This window comes from Simochromis diagramma, unplaced genomic scaffold (assembly GCF_900408965.1).
Source record: "Simochromis diagramma unplaced genomic scaffold, fSimDia1.1 OVJJ01000370.1, whole genome shotgun sequence".
Classification (NCBI taxonomy): Eukaryota; Metazoa; Chordata; class Actinopteri; order Cichliformes; family Cichlidae; genus Simochromis; species Simochromis diagramma.
This window is the reverse complement of record NW_024387012.1, coordinates 1,329,955-1,350,833: the sequence shown is the minus strand read 5'-3', so window position 1 is coordinate 1,350,833 and position 20,879 is coordinate 1,329,955. Positions and strand designations below refer to the sequence as shown.

The window sequence follows — 20,879 nt, the reverse complement described above, 5'->3', positions numbered from 1 at the left end:
AAGTGGCATTTAACCCCTGCTTATGGGCACTCAAATGCATCTGGATAGCATAAAAAAAAAAAAAGCCTTCTGACAATATCCTTGGTTTCTTAACTATAAAACGTATTGTTGCAGCCTGGGGCAGCACAAAAGTGACCCCCTAAAACAAACTTTTAGTTTTAGTGTCCTTACTTTCCTGTGAATTATCATTATCCATTCTGTCACTAGTTAGCTAACATAAACCTAATCTAAGTCTATTAGTTGCAACCAACCACATAAATGCAGCTTCACAGTCTAAGTAATCCACGCTTTTGTAACCGTTCGGCTGGATTACTGTGATTCTCATTATTTTGGGGTGAGTCGATCTTTTGTTTTTTCGACTGCAGCTAGTCCAGAATGCTGCTGCACGCCTTTTCACTTGCACTCGTAGATACGAGCATATCACCCCCAGTTTTATATTCACTTCATTGGCTGCCGTGCATTTTAGGATCCATTTTAAACTGCTTTTATTTGTTTTTAAATGTTTGTCCAATGCTGCACCTCTGTACCTCTCTGAGCTTCTTCATCCATACATACATTCGCGGTCCCTCGGTCGTTTGCTGTGGCAGCACCAAATTTGTGGAATGAGTTTGCCTTTACATGTTAGAACAGGCACCTTCCTTATCTGTTTTTAAATCACGTCTTAAAACATATTTATTTACCTTGGCTATTAGCACAGCAGGACTTGTTGATGTCTCTTAATATATTTTTCTTATTAATTATATTATTTTTAATGTAAGATATTTTATATGTAATTTAAACTGTTTCCTCTCTGTTTTATATTTGTAGCACTTTGGTCAACATTGTTGGATATACTGCATCTTACTCAGATTTCTACTTCCACAGAATTCAAGAGGATTCCTATATTTGCAGGTGTGTATGTCAAATTAAAAAACAGTATTAAAATAGAAAGAAATGGCAATTGTTCCACATTTTCATTGTAAATACACACAAGACACACTGATGGACAACAGATAAGTCCCAGATGTTGACAACCCGACTAACAGAAGGAAAACAGGTGCGGCTCAAATGTTGAAAGGATGGATCCTCAGTTTCTTATTGGAAAAAATCCTTTGGGAAATTATCATGTTTGACCTAAGTGATTTCAAAATAAAATCCCCATGATACTTACAGTATAGGTATTTAGATTCTGTCCAAAATGTGACTTTAAGTCAGCAAAGAGGCACAGAAAAGAAGATCAGACACCAGCGAGGGAGGATAAGAAAGACAGACGCAACAACATTGTCATCCCCTATATAGCCGGTGTATCAGAAAAACTCAGGAGGGTTTTCTCCAGGCATGACCCGCAACACGCTCAGACAAAAACTGGTTCACCCGAAAGACAAAACGCCAAACACAGACTTAACAATGTGGTGTATGCTGTACAGTGCAGCGAGGAATGCCCAGACCTCTACATTGGAGAGACCAAACAGCCACTTCACAAGCGCATGGCACAACACAGAAGAGCCACCTCCACAGGACACACTCAGCAGTCCATCTGCATCTTAAGGATAAAGGACACTCTTCAAGGATGCCAATGTTCACATTTTGGACAGAGAGGACAGATGGTTTTGAAAGAGGAGTGAAAGAAGCATCTAGTCCACTGTGAGTGACCATCTTTGAACAGAGGCGGTGGGTTACGACACCAACTCTCTGCCATCTATAATCCAGTTTTGAGATCCCTTCCCAGACGCCTTAACGCCCACTCACATCCTGGGCATCTGACCTCAGGAAATCACATGATAAGGTGGGGCCAAGGTTTCACAATGAACGCACCCGAAACTCTGGCTGATTGGGACCCACACCCAGTTTCACACCTTGTCTCAGGCGATTACAGGATCATCAGGGGGTCCTTTTGTCCATCTGTGGGGGGTTACTCCCACTAGGTTGGGGATGTCTGGGGCTGTCTCCCAATTCAGGGTCTGCAGCCTTAAAGTACACAGCCTCAACGATCCTCAAGGGCCGCCTACTCAAAGACACCGCTAAACGTGTTCATACAGCTGTGCTTCACAGAAATGAAGGAGAAAATCTTTTGTCATTTGTTTTGTTTGTTGTACATGAGCTTTTACATGGTAAACACCTTCTCCTTTACACTACAGTATAAAAAAAGATGTTAGTATCCGATTTACTGACAGACCAGCTATGTACAGTCACAGGAGGATCTCAGCTGTGTTTGTGTTTGTTTTCTCTTGTTTTTCTTAAAGAATTAATAAACGCAGTTCCATTTTTTTCGCGTTTGTTGTTTCTTTCCATGACGTTTTCCAGTAACCGCGTATTTCGCAAATGATGTGTCGCAAACTCTTTACAGTTGAATTTTAAACGGATGGTTTCGGGATGATTTGGAAAAAACGAAACTGGAACCGCTGAATCTTTACCAGAGAGGAGCAGAGTGTCGAGAAAGCAACATGATCGCACAGCATCGAGATACGGAGGAGAGCAGGTAGGCTGCTGGTGTTACTTTTTGAACTTTTTGAAAGGTTTCATGATAAAATAGCCTGACAGTCTAACTAATCCACTCACTGTCGTGCCTGTATGAGCGAAAGAAAACCAGATCATATTAAAATATCACGCCTTTGTATAATATTGTGTTTTTTATATGTTTTTCATTTTGTGTAGATGCTGTGAAGTCATCTTGTGTGTGAATTAAAATCTAAAAAGTTCATAGTTAACAGGTAGATTGTAGTGTACAGTAGCTAAACAAAATTATAGAGACCAACTTATGCAACACAACTCCAATTATTTATATGCGGATCGTTTTAAGATAAGGAAGCTGTCATTGTTATCAAAGGGAAGTGCAGGTTGCAGGGTGTGTGCTCAGCTACACACGAAACTTTTTCTTTTCACTACACTGCTTTTCTTTCCATGACAGGAATAACCAAATCCAACCTGTTAATGACCCGCAAATCCAACCCGTTAACCTGCAATAGGCGAAATACGCGAAGTATATAGCTTTAAAAAACACACACACACACACACACACACACACACACACACACACACACACACACACACAAAACAAAAACAATTATTACAGATGTTTTAGGGCTGTAAAGACCTTAAATATGCCGGTCTTTTGTCAGACGGGCATGAATATTTTCACACTTTTCTCTCTTGTTTAAACACTCTAGAACCTAAGTAGAAAAGATTATGTAAATGTGACAAGCATTATGCATTCTGTATTGATTGACAGTGGTATACAGCCAATCAGGACACAGAACACAATTGAAAGGCGTTATAGCGAGGCACAAGGATAAGGGATGAGGAAGCTGTCATGGTTATACCGCAGGTTGCAGGGTGTGTGCTCAGCTACACACGAAACAATATTTTCCCACTAGACTGCTTTTCTTTCCATTGCAGGAATAAACAAATCCAACCTGAAATGCAAACACTAATCCTATAAACTCATTTTAACTCCTTCTAGTCCAAAGTAGATTTCAGGGTGTGAGTGTTTGTGCTGTGCAAAGGATCATGTCACTTTCCAATAATCGCGTGTGGTCAAACACTAAAAGGTAGTTTTATATTTATAGTTTAAGTTTAAGTTTATAAATATGTGGTTATAAATGGTTTATATATAACCATAACACAAATGTTTTTATTCTTGTAGCATCAATAAAAACTAATGAAATTTATGTAGATCCCTGTGTTATGTACACGACCCAATTTATTTCTACCTTTATCTTTTATTAAACATTATGTACAGTATAACCACACATAAATACATTTTTCTCCTACACAAGTTGGTTAGGATTAGAAACCACAGTGACTGTTACACACACAAATCGATCTATAGTACTGTTGTTGTACTTTATAATGCTCCTAGATTTGAATTCAGGCTGGGGATAGTGTGGCACTTGCATGTTCCCCCCGTGCCTGCTTGGGTATTTCCTCCCACAGTACACAGACATTTTAGGTCAAGCGTGTTGCACATTGTTCAGTCTTAAGACACCTCTAAGCCCAGTTCAATGTTGAAAAAATAACTTTCATTTCACTGAGATGCTGACCTGTCAAAATGTAATCTTACTGAGACAGTACTCTCCATTTAACTTCCTGAGTCATTTGGCTAGAAAAATAATAAATAAATATCTTGTTTGTCTCATGTGGATATGTATATTTGATATAAAGACATCAGTGTAATAACTATGACAGCATTGCACCGAAAAAGCTATTTTTAACCTGAAACCCTTATTAAACCCATGAAACTACTGGTACCAGTATGTTGATGCATGTTCAATCATCCAGGTAGTTACGTCCAGATGAACAGAATCAACCTTTTGGGGGTACTGTACCAGTAGTATCCCTTTTTGAGTTTGGTTCCTCATGTTAGGAAAAGCTCAATACTTCAAATAATTTGGAACAACACTTACTTTTCTGAAAGATCTAACACTGCCAATATGCAGTCTGTAGCATGAGCACTATGGTCACAAAAAATAAATAAATAAATCAAAAAGATAAAGCTCTCAGTTTAAGTTTTGTGATGTGTGTGTTTTTAAGCCGGGCTATTAAAATGAAAAGAAATGGTAATAACAAATGAAAAACTGCTTACCAGAGCTGTGCAGAGGTGTGGTGAATTTATGTAGAGGTAGACATAGAGTTAAGGATGTTGTAAAAGAAAATTAGACATGAACCACATTAACCTCATTAAATCATAGACCTGCTTATCTTTGCTTCAACTCACAGATATGTTGACAATATTCTGTTACAGACATCCAACTTATTCAACATGAACGTTCAGTGTTACCGCTGTGGTTCCACCAATTGTCGTTGTTCTGGTGAGTGCACTAATTGTATCGAGTTTGTGCTGATGTGGGCCAAGAGAAAAATCCTCACTAACACTTCTGTTATCTTCCCAGTTTACAATGAGAGTTAATGTATTCCAGCAATTTATTTAAAATTATTTCAACATGACATTAAAACTATCTATAACTGTTAAGAGACACAAAACAGTGAGCAAGGCCTGTCTTCTTTCTACAGTCTTTGAGACTCCTCAATCCTCTCATCAAACTACTTTGGCTAACTTTGACAATTCCAGAGCTCGTCAACTTTTTCAGGTACTGCATATTTATTAATGACCACCATTCAGATGCATGTAAAATGGACTCATACTGAAGTGTACCTTATCAAGCCAAAATAAAGCTCCTCATAAGAGCACAAAGTGGCCAAAGACATCATTTTGTTCATTTGCTGAGAATTTAACAGGCCTTTAGTCTACTTTCTTCAGATTCATTCCTGACTTCAAAGTAAAACTATGTAAACATTAGTTTCATTCTTCCTCCAAAGGTAAAGAGTATGTAATGAGTTTCATTTGTTTGTCTGTCTGTCTGTTTCTTAGCAAGATCTTAGTTTTCAAGATATCATTTTCAAATTTTCTGTCATGGTAAATACCAATAACAGCTCAAGTAGATTTCATTTTGGTGAACAGAACTTCACTACAATATATTAGGCCTTGGAGGGCATGAGCACCAAGGTTGCCTTTTCTATGACTTTCTTTGTTCGAGCTTAAGGTCAAGTTTGACCCTTGTGCTCTGTTGCTCTTGTTGTATCTAATAGGCGGCAAATATCTTGGAGAGACGTGGGACCGCAGTTCAGCAAGCAGCAATTGATCTTGTAGCGGTAGCCTTGGAGGAAGAGAAGAAAGCCAAACAACTTCAAAAGGTTCTGCAATTTTAACACAGAAACACTGTAGCTTGTAAATAAAGCCTTGGAGATACCTACCGGCTACAGCTGTGTGTTTGCATACAGCTCAATCAAAGCCACCACATCCCTAACTTTAGGCCTTTAATAATATTCACATAGATTAGTTATATAGCCATATATTGACAGTAAAACTATTATGAAGGGGGCAACTATTACAGTTTTGTACCTGGTTGTAAACATGTCTTTTGTTGCTGTTCAGCCAGGCATTTTAACACTACAATCTGTCTGTTTGGACTGAATCACTTTAGGAGCGAGCCTCAAGTGGCGACTAGAGGAACTGCTGTTTCTGAGATTTCATTTTCCATCCAATATTAATCAGTTCTCCAGGTTGATTAATAACTGGGCTCTTTTTCTAGCTCCACCATGATGCTAACAGTTGCAGGGTCCAGTGACATACCCTTGTTAACACTTGTTTGATGAGATGCCAACTCTTTTAAATGCTTGCAAACCTGAAAAAACACAAAACTCTCCTGCCTGCAAATCCGAGCATAACTCTAGGTGCAAACCTACAGAGCTGACATCCTTTTTTTTTTTTTAACTTATTATAACTTGAAAGCATTATATGTGTTTTTTGTCTTTCAAGGCTAAACATGAAAAAAAGATAGCTGATTTCCAGCAGCAAATTCATATCAGAGAGCACAAGATGGCTGAAGTCAGATCATCAGAATTAGCCTGCAAGGTAAAGACTAACATAGGTTTTATTTTTTTTTGTTTTCTTTGTTTGTTTTCTTTTGATCTAAGCCCTCCACTCTGTTTGTCGGCTTTCAGGCTGGTTTGGATGCAGAGTGGCTGCAAGTCAACAATTTCTTCACCACCATAGTAAAAATTGTGGAGGGTGTTCGGCAGACAGCCAGTCAGCCTGTGAATGAAAGGTTGGTCCTGTGATGTTAAGTTACAGTTAGTCTCTTAGTTCATCAGTGATGAACAACTTAACATCACCACAGAGATCCTTTGTGTTGCTATGGTGCAGTACATTTTTAATAAAATAGGCTGTCTTGTGGACACCTCTAGGAAATGGAAAGTTGAAAAAGACAGTCAGGATCTCCTCCAGAAGCTTGAGAGAGAAATTGATGTGCTCGAAAAAGGTCATTGATGAGACAAACAAAAACCAGAGTTGGAGGTGAGCCACAAGTGGCCTGAGTCCATCGTCTGGTCCTTTTTAATACTGGAGCATGAAATATTTAAAAGAGGACACATTTAATTTCTATTCTTTGTCAGTTTTGCTTCACTAAAAATCATTAAATTTCATGGTGTCTGCACACACACAAACAGATTTCTCCTCTAAGAGTCCTGAAGGAATCTAATGGGATAACTGAGCATGTTGACACTTCACCTCTCCCTCGGCACACTGAAAGTTACAAACTTTAACCCTGATGAAGCAAATTTCATGACGAACTGGATAAAACTATCAACCATCGGTAAGTCTTTTGATTTGTCATGATTTGTGTTAAAATCTATACTTGATATACGGCATCTTATCTCAGATTTCTGCTTCCAACGAATTCAAGAGGATTTCTACATTTGCAGGTATTTATGTTTAAATGAAAACAGTTTTTAAATAGAAGAACATGGTGATTTTTCTACATTTTCATGAATGCACATAAAAAAAACAAAAAACACAACAACACAACACTTGTATTCCTTTGACTGCAGTGGAACGTGAAGCTGGACCCGACAACCGCACACCAAAGCCTTGAAAATTTCTGATGATGGGAAACAAGTGAGAGATGCTGGCAAGACGTTGAACGATACTGATGCTCCACAGAGGTTTGATGTTGGCAAGATGTTGAAAGATACTGGATTCTCCACAGAGGTTTGATGTTGGCAAGATGTTGAGAAGATACGGATTCTCCACAAAGGTTGTGATGTGTTGGAAGTGTCCTGGGGCTGAACAGATTGTCCTCTGGCAGGGCAAACTGGGAGGTGGAGGTCAGGAACCAGACTGGGTGGGATCTGGGCGTGACGAGACGTTACGCAAACCGCAAGGGGAAACTTTCGATCAATCCTGACAGCGGTTACTGGGTTATTGTACATTATGAGACCAGAAATATTCAGCCCTAATGACAATACCTGTGAAGCCTTTCACTTAAAGGGAAACCACAGAAAGTCGGTGTGTTTGTAGATTACGAGGAAGATTTTGGTGTCCTTTTTACCGATGTGACGTCTCAGTCTCACATCTTCTCATTCACTGAGTGTTTTGTTCGGTGGTGAGATCCTCCCATATTTCAGTCCCATCTGACACAAAATGAGAGACAACAGCGATCCTTTGATTATCTCTACTGTGCAAAAACAGTAGTAATCACATGCACATGGATCTGGTGCAGTGAATGCATCACTGGTAAGGCCAATATATGTGTCCAGGTGTGCAGTAACAGTTTAGTTATTTTCTGTGTGTAAACAGTTTTCTTACCTCTAAATCGAGCATTTGCTTGTCCAAATTTAAACATTTTTCATTATAACATGCATTAATGAAGATCTCCTGACTCAGGTTTTTATGTAAAACATGAGTCATACATACAAGCAGTGCAAATTAAATAGAAACAATATGAACAATGAAATAACAGAAAATTATTAACAGGGGGAAAAAAAATTACCAGGTCTCGGTATGTTGAAACACCTCCTTCACAAAAGACAGAAATGACAAAAATCCTTCTAAAGATAAAGGTGTGCAAATACTTTAGACACTCTCCTTGATATTTCTTTAAGAAAAACATTAGGACATATTATGATCAAATGTTATTACGTGCTGATCACCAATAGCTAGAGGTGGTGCACTTTTCAAAATCAGCTATTATTCAAGTCCTATCATGAGCTATCTGAGCACCTTGTCAAATTTGGAGTAATAAAATCATGCACCTAGATGAAGGTAACATTAAGAGGTAATTTGACCATAATCTTTTGGATGCAACAGGGCACTTGACTTTGTTGTACATGAACTGGTGTATGTATGGATCAGAATACATTAGTAATCCTTAAGGATATAATATAAGTGTGTTATATTATGTGCTTTCTACTCACTTTTAGCAGATTGCTTTCTTACTACAGGCCTTGGGGACTGGGGGTTAATTCAGGACTCAGGATTTATGACACACAGTTTAAGAGGAGCCAGGGATCAAATCACCAACCTTGTCATTAGTAAATGACCTGCTCTACCAACTAAGCAACATGGGCCTTGATGCTGAAGGTTGACTTTAAATATTAAGTTAAATTTGTGCAAACAGGCTAACATCATATGTCTTTACTGCTTTCCTAAGAGTTGCAAGACTGGAATACTTGAACTCTGTGTGCCTGTGACATTTGGACTCAGCTGATTCTTGTCTGCTGTGTACAGCTGGGGTACAACTCTCCACCGCCATACAAACACACACAACACATACTCTCACTCTTAGTTATCTTAGTGAGGACATCTCATTTGCATAATGTATCCCTTGCCGCTTAACCATGAAAATTTAATACCTAATTCAAACCCTCAGCCTAAAGCTAACCATAACCTAATCATAACTGTGACACTAAAACCACATTTTGAGCCTTAAAAATGCCTTCACACTCGTGGGGACGGGTATTTTGACCCCTTAAGTAACTGTTGGTCCCCACAAGTACAGCAGCATGCCAATTTTCTGTCCTCACAAAGATGTCTAAACATGTATATACACACACACACACACACACACACACACACACACACACACACACACACACACACACACACACACACACACACACACACACACTTCAGCACTCCTTTCCCATGGCTCTGACTATAAATGGTGTTTGTTATAATTGTAGATCAAAGGATGGATTACGAGTTCTGCTTGTTTGTTTGTTTTGCTGATTGCCCATCACTTATTGTATCAACAAACTGTTTTCTTTTCTATGTAGTTCTGCTTTACAGATCCTTTTTGTAACCAGCTCCTTCTGTTTAACTGTTTATTTCATTTTGTGCTTTTGCTTCTCAAGCCTCTTCAGCAGTCACTATATGCCATTTAATAGATGTGTGTAATATTCTGTACATCCGATGCACAGAAATGAATAAAACTGTCATTTAGGAACTTTTCTTGTGCATTTTTGTTTTGCCATAATGTTACCACAAATAAGTTTGCAGCTGTAGATTTTAAAGATGCAATAAGAACATATAATATCAGTTATTATTGTTGTTAATTTACATTATATTTGATTTCTTGTTAAGATGAAAAAAAATGATCATTTTGTTGAAATGTGTCCCAATAAACACAGTTCATATTAACAAGATTGCACTTTTATTTATTTCACAAACACATACCTTATTTTTTTAATAGTTTTTTTTTAGACGCCTTGGTTGAACAGATGTTCCTAGAAAAAGGTTCATTGAGACATAAGTTTCATTCTGACCTGTGATACTTATCAAACAGTTCCCATTCACCTAGTCCTCTTTGTATCCTGTAGCAGGTTCTTCACACTAATTAGAGACAGAAAAGGTGTTAGTTAAGCACACAGTTTATTATTAATTTACCACAAAAGAAAGACACAGAGATGCATAGCTTATACTACCAGCTGTTCAGTGCGCACCTGCACATCTTTTATATGGAGGATAAAACAAAGATCCTCAGGGGATAAATCTGTCTGTGGGTCTACAACAACATCAGGCTCTACACCATCAGTGAGCACGGCAGAAACCTGTTCCACTTTGGTTAAGCCTCTGCTATTACGTCTGGCTGTCTGGCAGCTTCTTTGTAAATTAATTAAGTATCTTACCACCAAATCTGCAAACAAAGTGGCATTTAACCCTGCTTTATGGGCACTCAAATGCATCTGGATAGCATAAAAAAAAAAAAAAAAGCTTCTGACAATATCCTTGGTTTCTTAACATAAAACGTATTGTTGCAGCCAGGGGCAGCACAAAAGTGACCCCCCTAAAACAAACTTTTAGTTTTATTGTCCTTACTTTCCTGTGAATTATCATTATCCATTCTGTCACTAGTTAGCTAACATAAACTAATCTAAGTCTATTAGTTGCAACCAACCACATAAATGCAGCTTCACAGTCTAAGTAATCCACGCTTTTGTAAACCGTTCGGCTGGATTACTGTGATTCTCATTATTTTGGGGTGAGTCGATCTTCTGTTTTTCGACTGCAGCTAGTCCAGAATGCTGCTGCACGCCTTTTCACTTGCACTCGTAGATACGAGCATATCACCCCAGTTTTATATTCACTTCATTGGCTGCCCGTGCATTTTAGGATCCATTTTAAACTGCTTTTATTTGTTTTTAAATGTTTGTCCAATGCTGCACCTCTGTACCTCTCTGAGCTTCTTCATCCATACATACCTTCGCGGTCCCTCGGTCGTTTGCTGTGGCAGCACCAAATTTGTGGAATGAGTTGCCTTTACATGTTAGACAGGCACCTTCCTTATCTGTTTTTAAATCACGTCTTAAAACATATTTATTTACCTTAGCTATTAGCACAGCAGGACTTGTTGATGTCTCTTAATATATTTTCTTATTAATTATATTATTTTTAATTTTAAGATATTTTATATGTAATTTAAACTGTTTCCTCTCTGTTTTATATTTGTAGCACTTTGGTCAACATTGTTGGATGTAAAGTGCATTATAAATAAAGATGCTATGCTATGCTAAGTTACATCTATGTCAGTTTTCGAGAGCAGGGCTCCATGACGTAAATTAGACTGTATGTGTGTAGTGTTTCATGTCTCCTTTAAACTCAGTGTCAGCCAAGGATAAAACAACAAATAAAAATAAAAAAATATATAAAAATGAGCACAAGGCATATAAATAGCCTCACAAAACAAAACAAAAAATCAAAAACAGAGTTGGACCTCCCTAGCTTACCAAAAGAGTGAGAATACAATAATATATGATATATTTTATGTATAGTACATTTGCTAAATAAAAATTATTGCAAAAATCTGATTTACCTGAACACAATTCTGACATTTTAACTGATTTTTATAACTTTCTCGCTGAAATCCTACTCTTTTCTCCAGACATACTAGTGCTGGGCTATTTTAGCATCCATATGGGCAACACATCAAATTCATCCACAAGAGATTTTATATCCTGTCTGGACAATTTTGGCTTACACCAATATATGAACGTTCCCACACACACCAAAGGACCATTTTTGGTGGGGAGTGGGAAGGGATGTGTAGTCACCCCAAAGAATTGTGCTGTGTTTTTTCAGACCATAAATTAATTTTATTCAATGCTAGTCTCCCACTATACAAAAATAAACAAAACTGCTCAATTACTTTTAAAAATATTAGGGGCATTGATCAGTCACCCCTTTCCCATGGCATTAATAATTTACCTATCACTGATGCCTCAGCTTCCATATATGACCTGGTATCCCACTATAACAATGAACAATCAACCTCTTAGATACCTTGGCTCCCCCCAAAACTGCCCCATGGTATTCATCTAAACTTCGCCAACAGCTACTGGATCTCTCCAGGAAAACAGGACTTACTATTCATAAGGACATGTATCTCAATACAATACACACAATAGAGTTTTATTTATATAGTACATTTAAAACTCGAAGGCACACCGAAGTGCTTCACAGCAATATGGAGAATCCACATAAGTCAATAACAAGGTACAGATCAGGCACTAGCACAGACAGGATAGAGGCACTAACAGACCAGAAGATTTAGATAAATACAAAATGCACTAAGAAGACAAAAATAGCAGTAAAATTAATAATAAAATAATAAATTTAATACAATTTAATAAAAAATGTAAACAATTTAAAAGTCTAAAGTTTAAAAGATTTAAAAGGGTATTAACTGGTCATGAAAGCCAAGTCAAATAGATATGCTTTCAATTTTGATTTAAATGATTGGATAGAGTTCAAGGCTCGAATAGAAGCAGGGAGGCTATTCCAAAGGTTGGGTGCAGCTGAAGCAAAGGCACAATCGCCTCTGGTCTTCAGTCTAAACTTAGGTTGGGCCAGGAGTGATTGACCTGATGATCTTAATGCACGACAAGGAGTGTACAGATTGAGGAAGTCAGTGAGGTAACTGGGCGCAATGTTATTCAGGATTTTAAAAGTGAGTAGCAAGATTTTAAACTCAATGTGATATTTGATTGGTAACCAGTGTAGATCAACAAGAGCTGGAGTAAAAGCGTCAAATTTTCTAGCTCCAGAAAGAAGGCGAGCCGCAGCATTCTGAATGAGTTGCAGCCTTCGAAGAGAGAAGGCTTGGAGACCACAGGAGAGAATTACAATAAACTAACCTAGAGGTTACAAAAGCGTGTTAAAATCTCCAGTAATAAGTTTTTTCCAGGTCCCTGTGTGCTATATAATGCTTAGCTTTAGAAATTTGGCGCAGTGAATAAAAACAGATTTAACTACAGATGACACTTGCTTATCGAGCTTAAAGAAGCTGTCAAAATAGACACCCAGGTTACACATAGAATCAGAGAGAGAGTTAGCTAGGGGTCCCAGCAAGGCAACAAGCTGGTCTCGAGGAATATGGCTGTCGAACACCATAACTTCAGTTTTTTTCCTAATTTAAAATGAGAGAATTATCTCACAGCCAATCTTAACTTCTCTCAGGCAATCGTACAGAGAGTTCAGCGATGCTGACAAATCATCAGTCAGTTGACAATAGATTTGAATGAAAGTGATAAGAAATATTATATTTTTCAAATATAGAGCCCAAGGGTAGCATATACAAAGAGAATAATAAAGGGCCCAATACAGACCCCCACCCATCATAACAGAGAAGGATCCATCTGTGAGGTAAGAATTAAACCAGTTAAGGGCAGAACCCTTGATGCCTACAACATGCTCTAGCTTCCTCAAGAGAATATTATGATCAACCATGTCAAAGGCTGAAGACAGATCCAATAAAACTAAAACGGCAGGGCGACCAGAGTCAGCAAATACAAGAAGATCCTTATAGACCCTTAGCAGGGCCGTTTCAGTGCTATGGTGTGGTTTAAAGCCAGACTGGTATTTGTCAGTAATATTATTTGCAACTAAGTAAGCCTGTATTTGGAGAAAGACGGCTTTCTCTAGAATTTTTGATAAAAACGGAAGTTTCGAGATTGGCCTATAATTGGCAGGGTCTTTCTGATCGAAATTACTTTTTTTAAGCACGGGGTGTACTACCGCATCTTTAAAAGCAGTTGGGACACAGCCCACTAACAATGATTAATTCATTAATAATAAGATGCAAGGCCCAATTTCCTCAAAACCTTCCTTGATAATTCAGGATGGAAGGATATCATGCACAGAATTTGAGTTTCTCAATTATTCAATTATTCCCTTAAGAGTGGGGAGTGATAACAGCTCAAAGTGAGAAAAGGTGGACATACATCCTAAAACCAGAACAGGGTTCAACACAAGAGAGTGAGAGTGTGAAGCCTTCAATAATAAACCTTTTCCACTAAAATGATTAAGAAATTGCTCACAGAGAGCCTGAGAGGCCGAGCTCGAAGGTTCCGGACAGGGATTTATCACTGAATTAAAAATTTTGAATAACATTCGGGGGTTGTGGCTATTAGTCTCAATAATAGGATACGAAAGCTGCTTTAGCTGCCTTTGCGGAATTCTGGTATAGAAAGCGGCTCCTACAAAGAATGTCATAGGATATTTGAAGCCTGTCTTTTTTCCACCTCCTTTCAGATTGACGGCAGACACGACGTAATAGTGTCATTTAGCCATAGTTCATGAGAAGTTCTGGGACGTTTCATCTTTATAGGGGCCACAGTATCTAAGATGGAACAACAGGTGGATAGCATAGTGTTGGCAAAATCATCAACCAAGGGAGGTGTGTAACAGTTAGTATCAGTGAAATCTGGATCAAAAAAAGGCAAAGTTTAAAAAGGCCATAATGAAGTTAGCCACAGTCTCAGAGTTAATGATACGTACAGGGCGATGACAGCCTTTAGAATTTAAATAAATTGCACATAGCTCAACATCAAACATGACCAAAAAATGGTCAGAAATACCAGCATTATTAATGTCCATAGTACAAATATCCAAAGCATATGAGAGGACCAAATCCAAGGTATGGCCTTTAAGATGAGTTGGTTCCCTGACCCACTGTGTAAGGTTAAAAGAGTCAATTAGGGCAAGGGAATCCTTGGCTAGAGGATCATCAGCACAACAAATATATGTTAAAATCTCCAGTAATAAGAGCTTGGTCATAACTTAATAAAAATGAACCTAAGAAGTCAGCAAATTCACAAATAAAAGACCTATTTTATTTAGGTGGTCGATAAATCACAGCACATAGAATCGTTGGGGGTCCAGCAAGCTCCAATAGTTGAACCTCAACTTGTTTACCGACCGGACAGATCCAGTGATGGCTGAGCAGCCTGAGGGATAATGGATCCTGTGCGAATGGAAGTCATAATCCCCGCGGTGGTGAGGGAATTATTTGCAGCTGATGTTTTAAGGTAAGCCTTAAAGCGAACCCGAAACCCACTCTGTTTGCCCTGCTTCCTATAACGCTTCTTAGGCGGGGGGCAGAGAGGGGAACCGTACACAGCAAAATCTCCAGTGTTAAATTAACACTAGAGAGTGTCTATATGGGTCCACACCTCTGAGTGTCAAATACAACACTGTTGAGTGTTAAATTAACACTTTTGACAGTGTTATATGTCTAAAAGTAACCTAGTCAGTTTTGAAGATTAACAAAGACTAACACTGAGCAGTGCTGATTTTCTAACACTGGAAAATAACTCAAAATGTTAGAAATATTCCAGTGTTAGAAAATCAGCACTGCTCAGAGGGCCAGCTCTGTTCTAGGATGCCCTCTGCACCCAGTGGAGGTGGTGAGTGACAGGAGAATGGTGGCTAAGCTGTCATCCCTGTTGGACAACATCTCCCACCTCATGCAGGAGACTCTGACAGCACTGAGCAGCACCTTCAGTGGCAGGCTGCGGCACAGAGACTCTGCAGGTATTTCCTTCCTACTGCTGCCAGTACAAAGACTTTGCAGATGACCAAACACACACATCTACACATGGAAGCGTATCTGTAACCGGAAGGTCGCCAGTTCGATCCCCGGGTTCTCTGTCCTGGTCGTTGTGTCCTTGGGCGAAACACTTTACCCTACCGCCTACTGGTGTTGGCCAGAGGGGCCGATGGCGCGATATGGCAGCCTCGCTTCTTTCAGTCTGCCCCAGGGCAGCTGTGGCTTCAACCGTAGTTTACCTCCACCAGTGTGTGAGTGAATAGTGGCATTGTAAAGCGCTTTGGGTGCCTTGAAAAGCGCTATATAAATCCAATCCATTATTATTATTATGTGCAATAACACTAAGTGCATTTTTTTTTAAAACAACGTAGCATTTTATTCTGTTGCATATAGCATGTGTGACAGCCAGTGGGCTGGCCTTGATTTCTTGTTGACTGTCTCTTTCAGATATGTGGTTGGTGGAGCTGACCCAATTATAGATACAGCACACCTGAGAAGGCCAGTCCCAGTTATAAAGCTACCTTGACTGAACCTCTGTCTCTCTTCACCTGGGGCTCATTATGCTCATTTGGTTATGTTCAGTTATGACTCTTGTATCATTTCACCTGTGCTTGAGTTTCTTTACTTTATTCCATTAAAATATCTGACAGCATTTAAAAGCCTGTGTGTGGTCTCCCACTTACTTGTCACATCCTTTGAGCCGGGTTGTGACATATGGTATTCTTTTTTCTCTTGTTCTATTCCAGTGTTTTTCTTAATTTTTTGCTACTGTAACTCTGCACTGTCCACTTTCTGCTGTGACACAACACATTTCTCACATGTGGAACTAATAAAGGTTTATCTTATCTTTAACAAGAAACTGTAAAAAGGTTTCACAGGTGGCTGGAGACACTGGTAAGTGTGGGGTAGGTGAAGGGTTGATAACAGAATTAATGGTGTTTAATAAGACACAGGACCTATAACAGTTACTTCTTAAATCCAGTTTCACAGACAGAGTTACACCCTTGCCAGTTTTTGAGAGCAGGGCTTAATGATGTAAATTAGCCGAACAAAACAACAAACAACACAGAACTGAGCTCCAAGGAACACAAATAACCTCATAAAACAATAAATCTAAAACTGAGTCTGACCTTCCTAGATTACCCAAAGAGTGAGAATAAGATAATATGTGATATATTTTATGTAGACCAGATTTGCTGAATTCTGTAGTGTTGCAAAAAGCAGATTAACCTTATAGTGATTAAAAGTTCCTAAACACCACTTAAAGCCCTGTCATAGCTTTTGTGCTCTGCAGGGCATTTCTGCCATTCAAATAAACGTTACTTTTACAGCCTACCTAACAATGTTCAAGGTCTTGAACTGTCCACCAATCAAGCCTCTGTGTCAGGAAGTAGAAAAACAATTTCCCCATTGTGCTTTGCAGAGTCCAACTGGTACAAACAGATAAGAGATATAAAGATGCAGACAAGAGAACAGTTTATTATTAAACAACATCAAAACAGCCAGTTTGATCATAATCATCAGAGAGTCTGGAGAGTGAGTGGTGCTGAAACAACTTGGAAAATGAATTTTAACATTTTACGATCTATTTTCTTGTTTTGTGGCTTGACTTTGGCCCACAGTGGTGCTAATACCACTGAAACAAATCCATACCATCCTGACATGTGTAACCTCCTGAAAGACTTTGGGGCCATGACAGAAAAAGTGAAATCTATGGAAACAAGACTGAAGGAAACTGAAATCTGCCTAAAGGAGGCTGTAACCAGGCTGAAAGACAGCGAAAACCAAATTTTGGAGCTGCAAAGCAAAGGTAAAACAAAATGAAGTGAGATTTCATTGATTAAACTGTTAAGCATTTTTTCATTGTGGCTGAATACTCACAATTAATTTGACTCAACGTTAACAATCTTCAAAAATATTAGTATAGGAAGGAAGATGGAAGGTGTTGATGCTCTTATTTGATGTTTTCAAACCTGACAATAGAGCATCAACTCCCTGAAATTCAGTGCTGTAAAAAAAATAAAATAAAAGAATCTTGAGCCACGCCTTGTTTCTATTTTTACAAAAATTGGAAAAAGCTGGAATGATTTATTAAAATGTATAAACATTCTGTATCGGGAAATCGTGTACTGAGTAAAAAACAAAGAGTTTGTGCCTCTCTAACAACCTGGAAATTTGGTAGGACCACCCTAAATTGTCATATTAGAATGCAAAATTAATTACACTGTTTGTCTAATTAAAGATGAAAAGCTTAAAACAATGACATTTTGAAGACCGGATAATGTCCATGTTATCTGAAAGCTCATTAATAATACCATAGTAATTATCCAAATTAAAAGCTAAATGTCACATTTATCTGCTGATACAAAGAAATTTGATACACCTGATCGTCTGTGTGTCCTTACAGATAAGTCACAATATCAGTCAGTGTGGAACCTACATTTACAACAATTTTATGCTTATGATTTGATTTTCACAGAAAGAACCAAAATAATATTCAGTGCAACAGCAGGAAGAGGCAATGCACACATCGGACCCTTCAACACAGACATAATTATAGACTATAAGAAAGTAATTACAAACTTTGGCAATGCCTACAGTCCAGTCACAGGTAAGATTTACAGCCTCCTGTATGCTCATTTGTTTTATTTCACAAAGTAAAAGAGATATAAGTGCAAGACGAAAACATGTTTGCAATTCAGTTTTGGAAAATTATATTTATTGTTATTGTAAAATTAAATGTACTAAACTTAATTATTAAAAATTTCAACAGCAATTTACAAATCTGACATTTATATGTAGTTAAAGGATGAGAAGTAATGATCAAATCTCCCTTACTTTTTCCTTTTCTTTTTGATGTGACCAACACTCTTTTATTCTTCAGGTGTCTTTACAGCACCTGTTGCAGGTGTTTATTACTTTACCATCTTCTATCACGGTGGAAGAAGCTACCCACATTATCTGCGTATTTTCAAGAATAATGAGTTGACGGTCTTTACAGCTGATCATAAGACAGAAAGCGACGGAGCTGATAATGGAGGAAACTCTGTGTTCCTGCAGCTGCAGCAAGGAGACCAAGTGTATGTGAGAATGGCTGCAAACACATATGTTGGGGGAGACGACCACACAACTTTTAGTGGCTTTTTGGTCACGCAAACGTAAGAAAAAGTAAATGTATGTCTGCTTAGGATGACAGGCCAGAGCTTCTTTTAAATATGATGCTTCACACAAATCAAACCAATTTCTGTAACATTCAAATGTGCTTAAGAATTTTGTGCTTTAATTTTATTATCACTGTTGAATTTGATATAATTTTAAAATGTATGTTCATGTTAATTTAATTGATTTGAGTTTCATTGCATTGCCTATTATTAACTGCATTTTGATAGCGTTTTAAAAAATCTTTAGTAAGATAGTTTGAATGAGCTCTGTGTTCAAGTTTATTGCCTTATAAACAACGTTGTTTTGCTTTTTTTCTGCTTGATCGTGAATATCAAAATGTGAGCTCAATGAATAAAATTGAAGTAAATAATTTACGTACCATAATGTATGACTTTTGAAGCATACAGGGATCACCTCCATTCCTACTTCACAATTATGTGTTGACAATGTATACTAAATAATTGTTGGGGTGCAAATAAATAGGAGTAACTTATAAGCATTTTTAGGAGTGAGGAGGATAAACTGGGGCATTTAAGCTGCATTCGTCAACAAACCGATACCTGAAAAAATGCCACATTTCTCAAAAGGAGCCATGTATTTACACCTATGTGGAGGTCCCTCTGTTTCAAGCCTGTCAACATTATATAACTTTGAATTATAAGCACAGAATGAATTAGTGAACATAGAACAGAAATACAAGAAAAACAGAGGATCTTTATATTCATGTTATGACCTGTCTAGGGCATAAAATGAAAAGGAGATGAAAAGTTCCAGCCTTGTCATAGCTTTCCTGCTTTGCAGGGTATTTATGCCATTCAAATAAACATTACTTTTACAGCCTACCTAACAATGTTCAAGATCTTGAGCTGTCCACCAATGAAGCCTCTTTTTGAGGAAATAGCAAAACAGAGTCTCACTTCACATCTTTTCTGCTAATTGTGCCTTCATGTGCCAGAGCTGTTTCAATGATATGATGGCACAGTTGTTTTTTTTTAGTGTCTGAGCTTATACACAGGAACACAGGAATTCTTTTGCTAGCAAATGTATTACTGTTTCCTCATTGCTCTTATGCTGAGTTCAACTGGTACAGATAGATACAGATAGATAAGCGATACAGAGATGCAGACAAGAGAACAGTTTATTATTAAACAGCATCAAAGCAGCCAGTTTGATCATATTAATGAGAGGTCTGGAGAGTGAGTGGTGCTGAAACAGCTTAGAAAATGAATTTTAACAATTTATGGGCCACAGTGGTGATAAGTTACTGAAACAAATTAATATTATCCTGACATGTGTAACCTCCTGAAAGATTTTAGGGCCATGACAGAAAAAGTGAAATCTATGGAAACAGATTGAAGGAAACTTTTTTTTCGTTGTGGTTAAATATCTCATAAGGCAAAACAACAAACAAAGCAAAAAATGAAGACATACCACAAAATATAAGGAACAGAAATGCACAGCCCAGAAACAAATCAAATTTCTGACCCACAACACTATCGCAAGCAGATGCTTTCTGGATAGACAGCATCTGGAATTGTGCATGACGTATTATGGATTAAGATATGATAGTACTTTTCTGCCTTCATTGTTCCACTATTTTTGACAGAATTGTCAACATGATGTAGACTAACTCATTGTTGGGGTACAAATGAATATAGAAGTAAACAGGTTTATTGGTCACTCCAACCCCCCCCCCCCCCCCCCCAAAAAAAAAACAAACAAACAAAGAAAACAACAACCCCCCCCCCAAAAAAAAAAAAAAAAAAAAAAAAAAAAAAACAATAGACTAACTTCTACCTTAAGTGTCCAGACTTGCTAGTACAAAGTTAAACCCGCTTTTGCCAACCTCCCCAGAACAAGCAAGAGGGAATGGACAGTGCTCGGCTTTACACACACAGTTTAACACAAAGTGGGCCAAAATGGCAGACTGTGCTCTCAGTCTAAAGCAGCCACGCCAAATCACAGTCAGTCTTTTATAGACGCAGGTGAGCTCAATCAGCCACTCATTGCTTCCTGGTTTTCCACATGGCTCAAGCTGGCCAATCACCTACAGGGCTGACACACTTGCATTTGCCT

General features: G+C 38.1%; 1 protein-coding gene and 1 long non-coding RNA gene across 2 annotated transcripts; both read left to right on the top strand.

Annotated features, from left to right (window-relative positions):
- The first annotated feature begins 7,192 nt into the window (after positions 1-7,192).
- LOC120739389 lies at positions 7,193-7,780 on the top strand. The gene is made up of 3 exons (XR_005697195.1): positions 7,193-7,239; positions 7,366-7,479; positions 7,623-7,780. It is a non-coding gene; the product is annotated as an uncharacterized LOC120739389 (long non-coding RNA).
- Positions 7,781-16,426: 8,646 nt separating this feature from the next.
- LOC120739396 (cerebellin-4-like) lies at positions 16,427-18,997 on the top strand. The gene is made up of 3 exons (XM_040041151.1): positions 16,427-17,451; positions 18,121-18,252; positions 18,526-18,997. Exons 1-3 carry the CDS (start codon positions 17,100-17,102, stop codon positions 18,801-18,803), a joined length of 762 nt encoding a protein of 253 aa, XP_039897085.1. The 5' UTR covers positions 16,427-17,099; the 3' UTR covers positions 18,804-18,997.
- Positions 18,998-20,879: the final 1,882 nt, after the last annotated feature.

Coding starts and splice junctions, on each gene's coding strand:
- LOC120739396 (XM_040041151.1), top strand. CDS start 17,100: ATGCAGACAAGAGAACAGTTTATTATTAAACAACATCAAAACAGCCAG. Junction 17,452..18,120: donor TTTGGAGCTGCAAAGCAAAG/GTAAAACAAAAT, acceptor TGATTTTCACAG/AAAGAACCAAAATAATATTC. Junction 18,253..18,525: donor TGCCTACAGTCCAGTCACAG/GTAAGATTTACA, acceptor TTTATTCTTCAG/GTGTCTTTACAGCACCTGTT.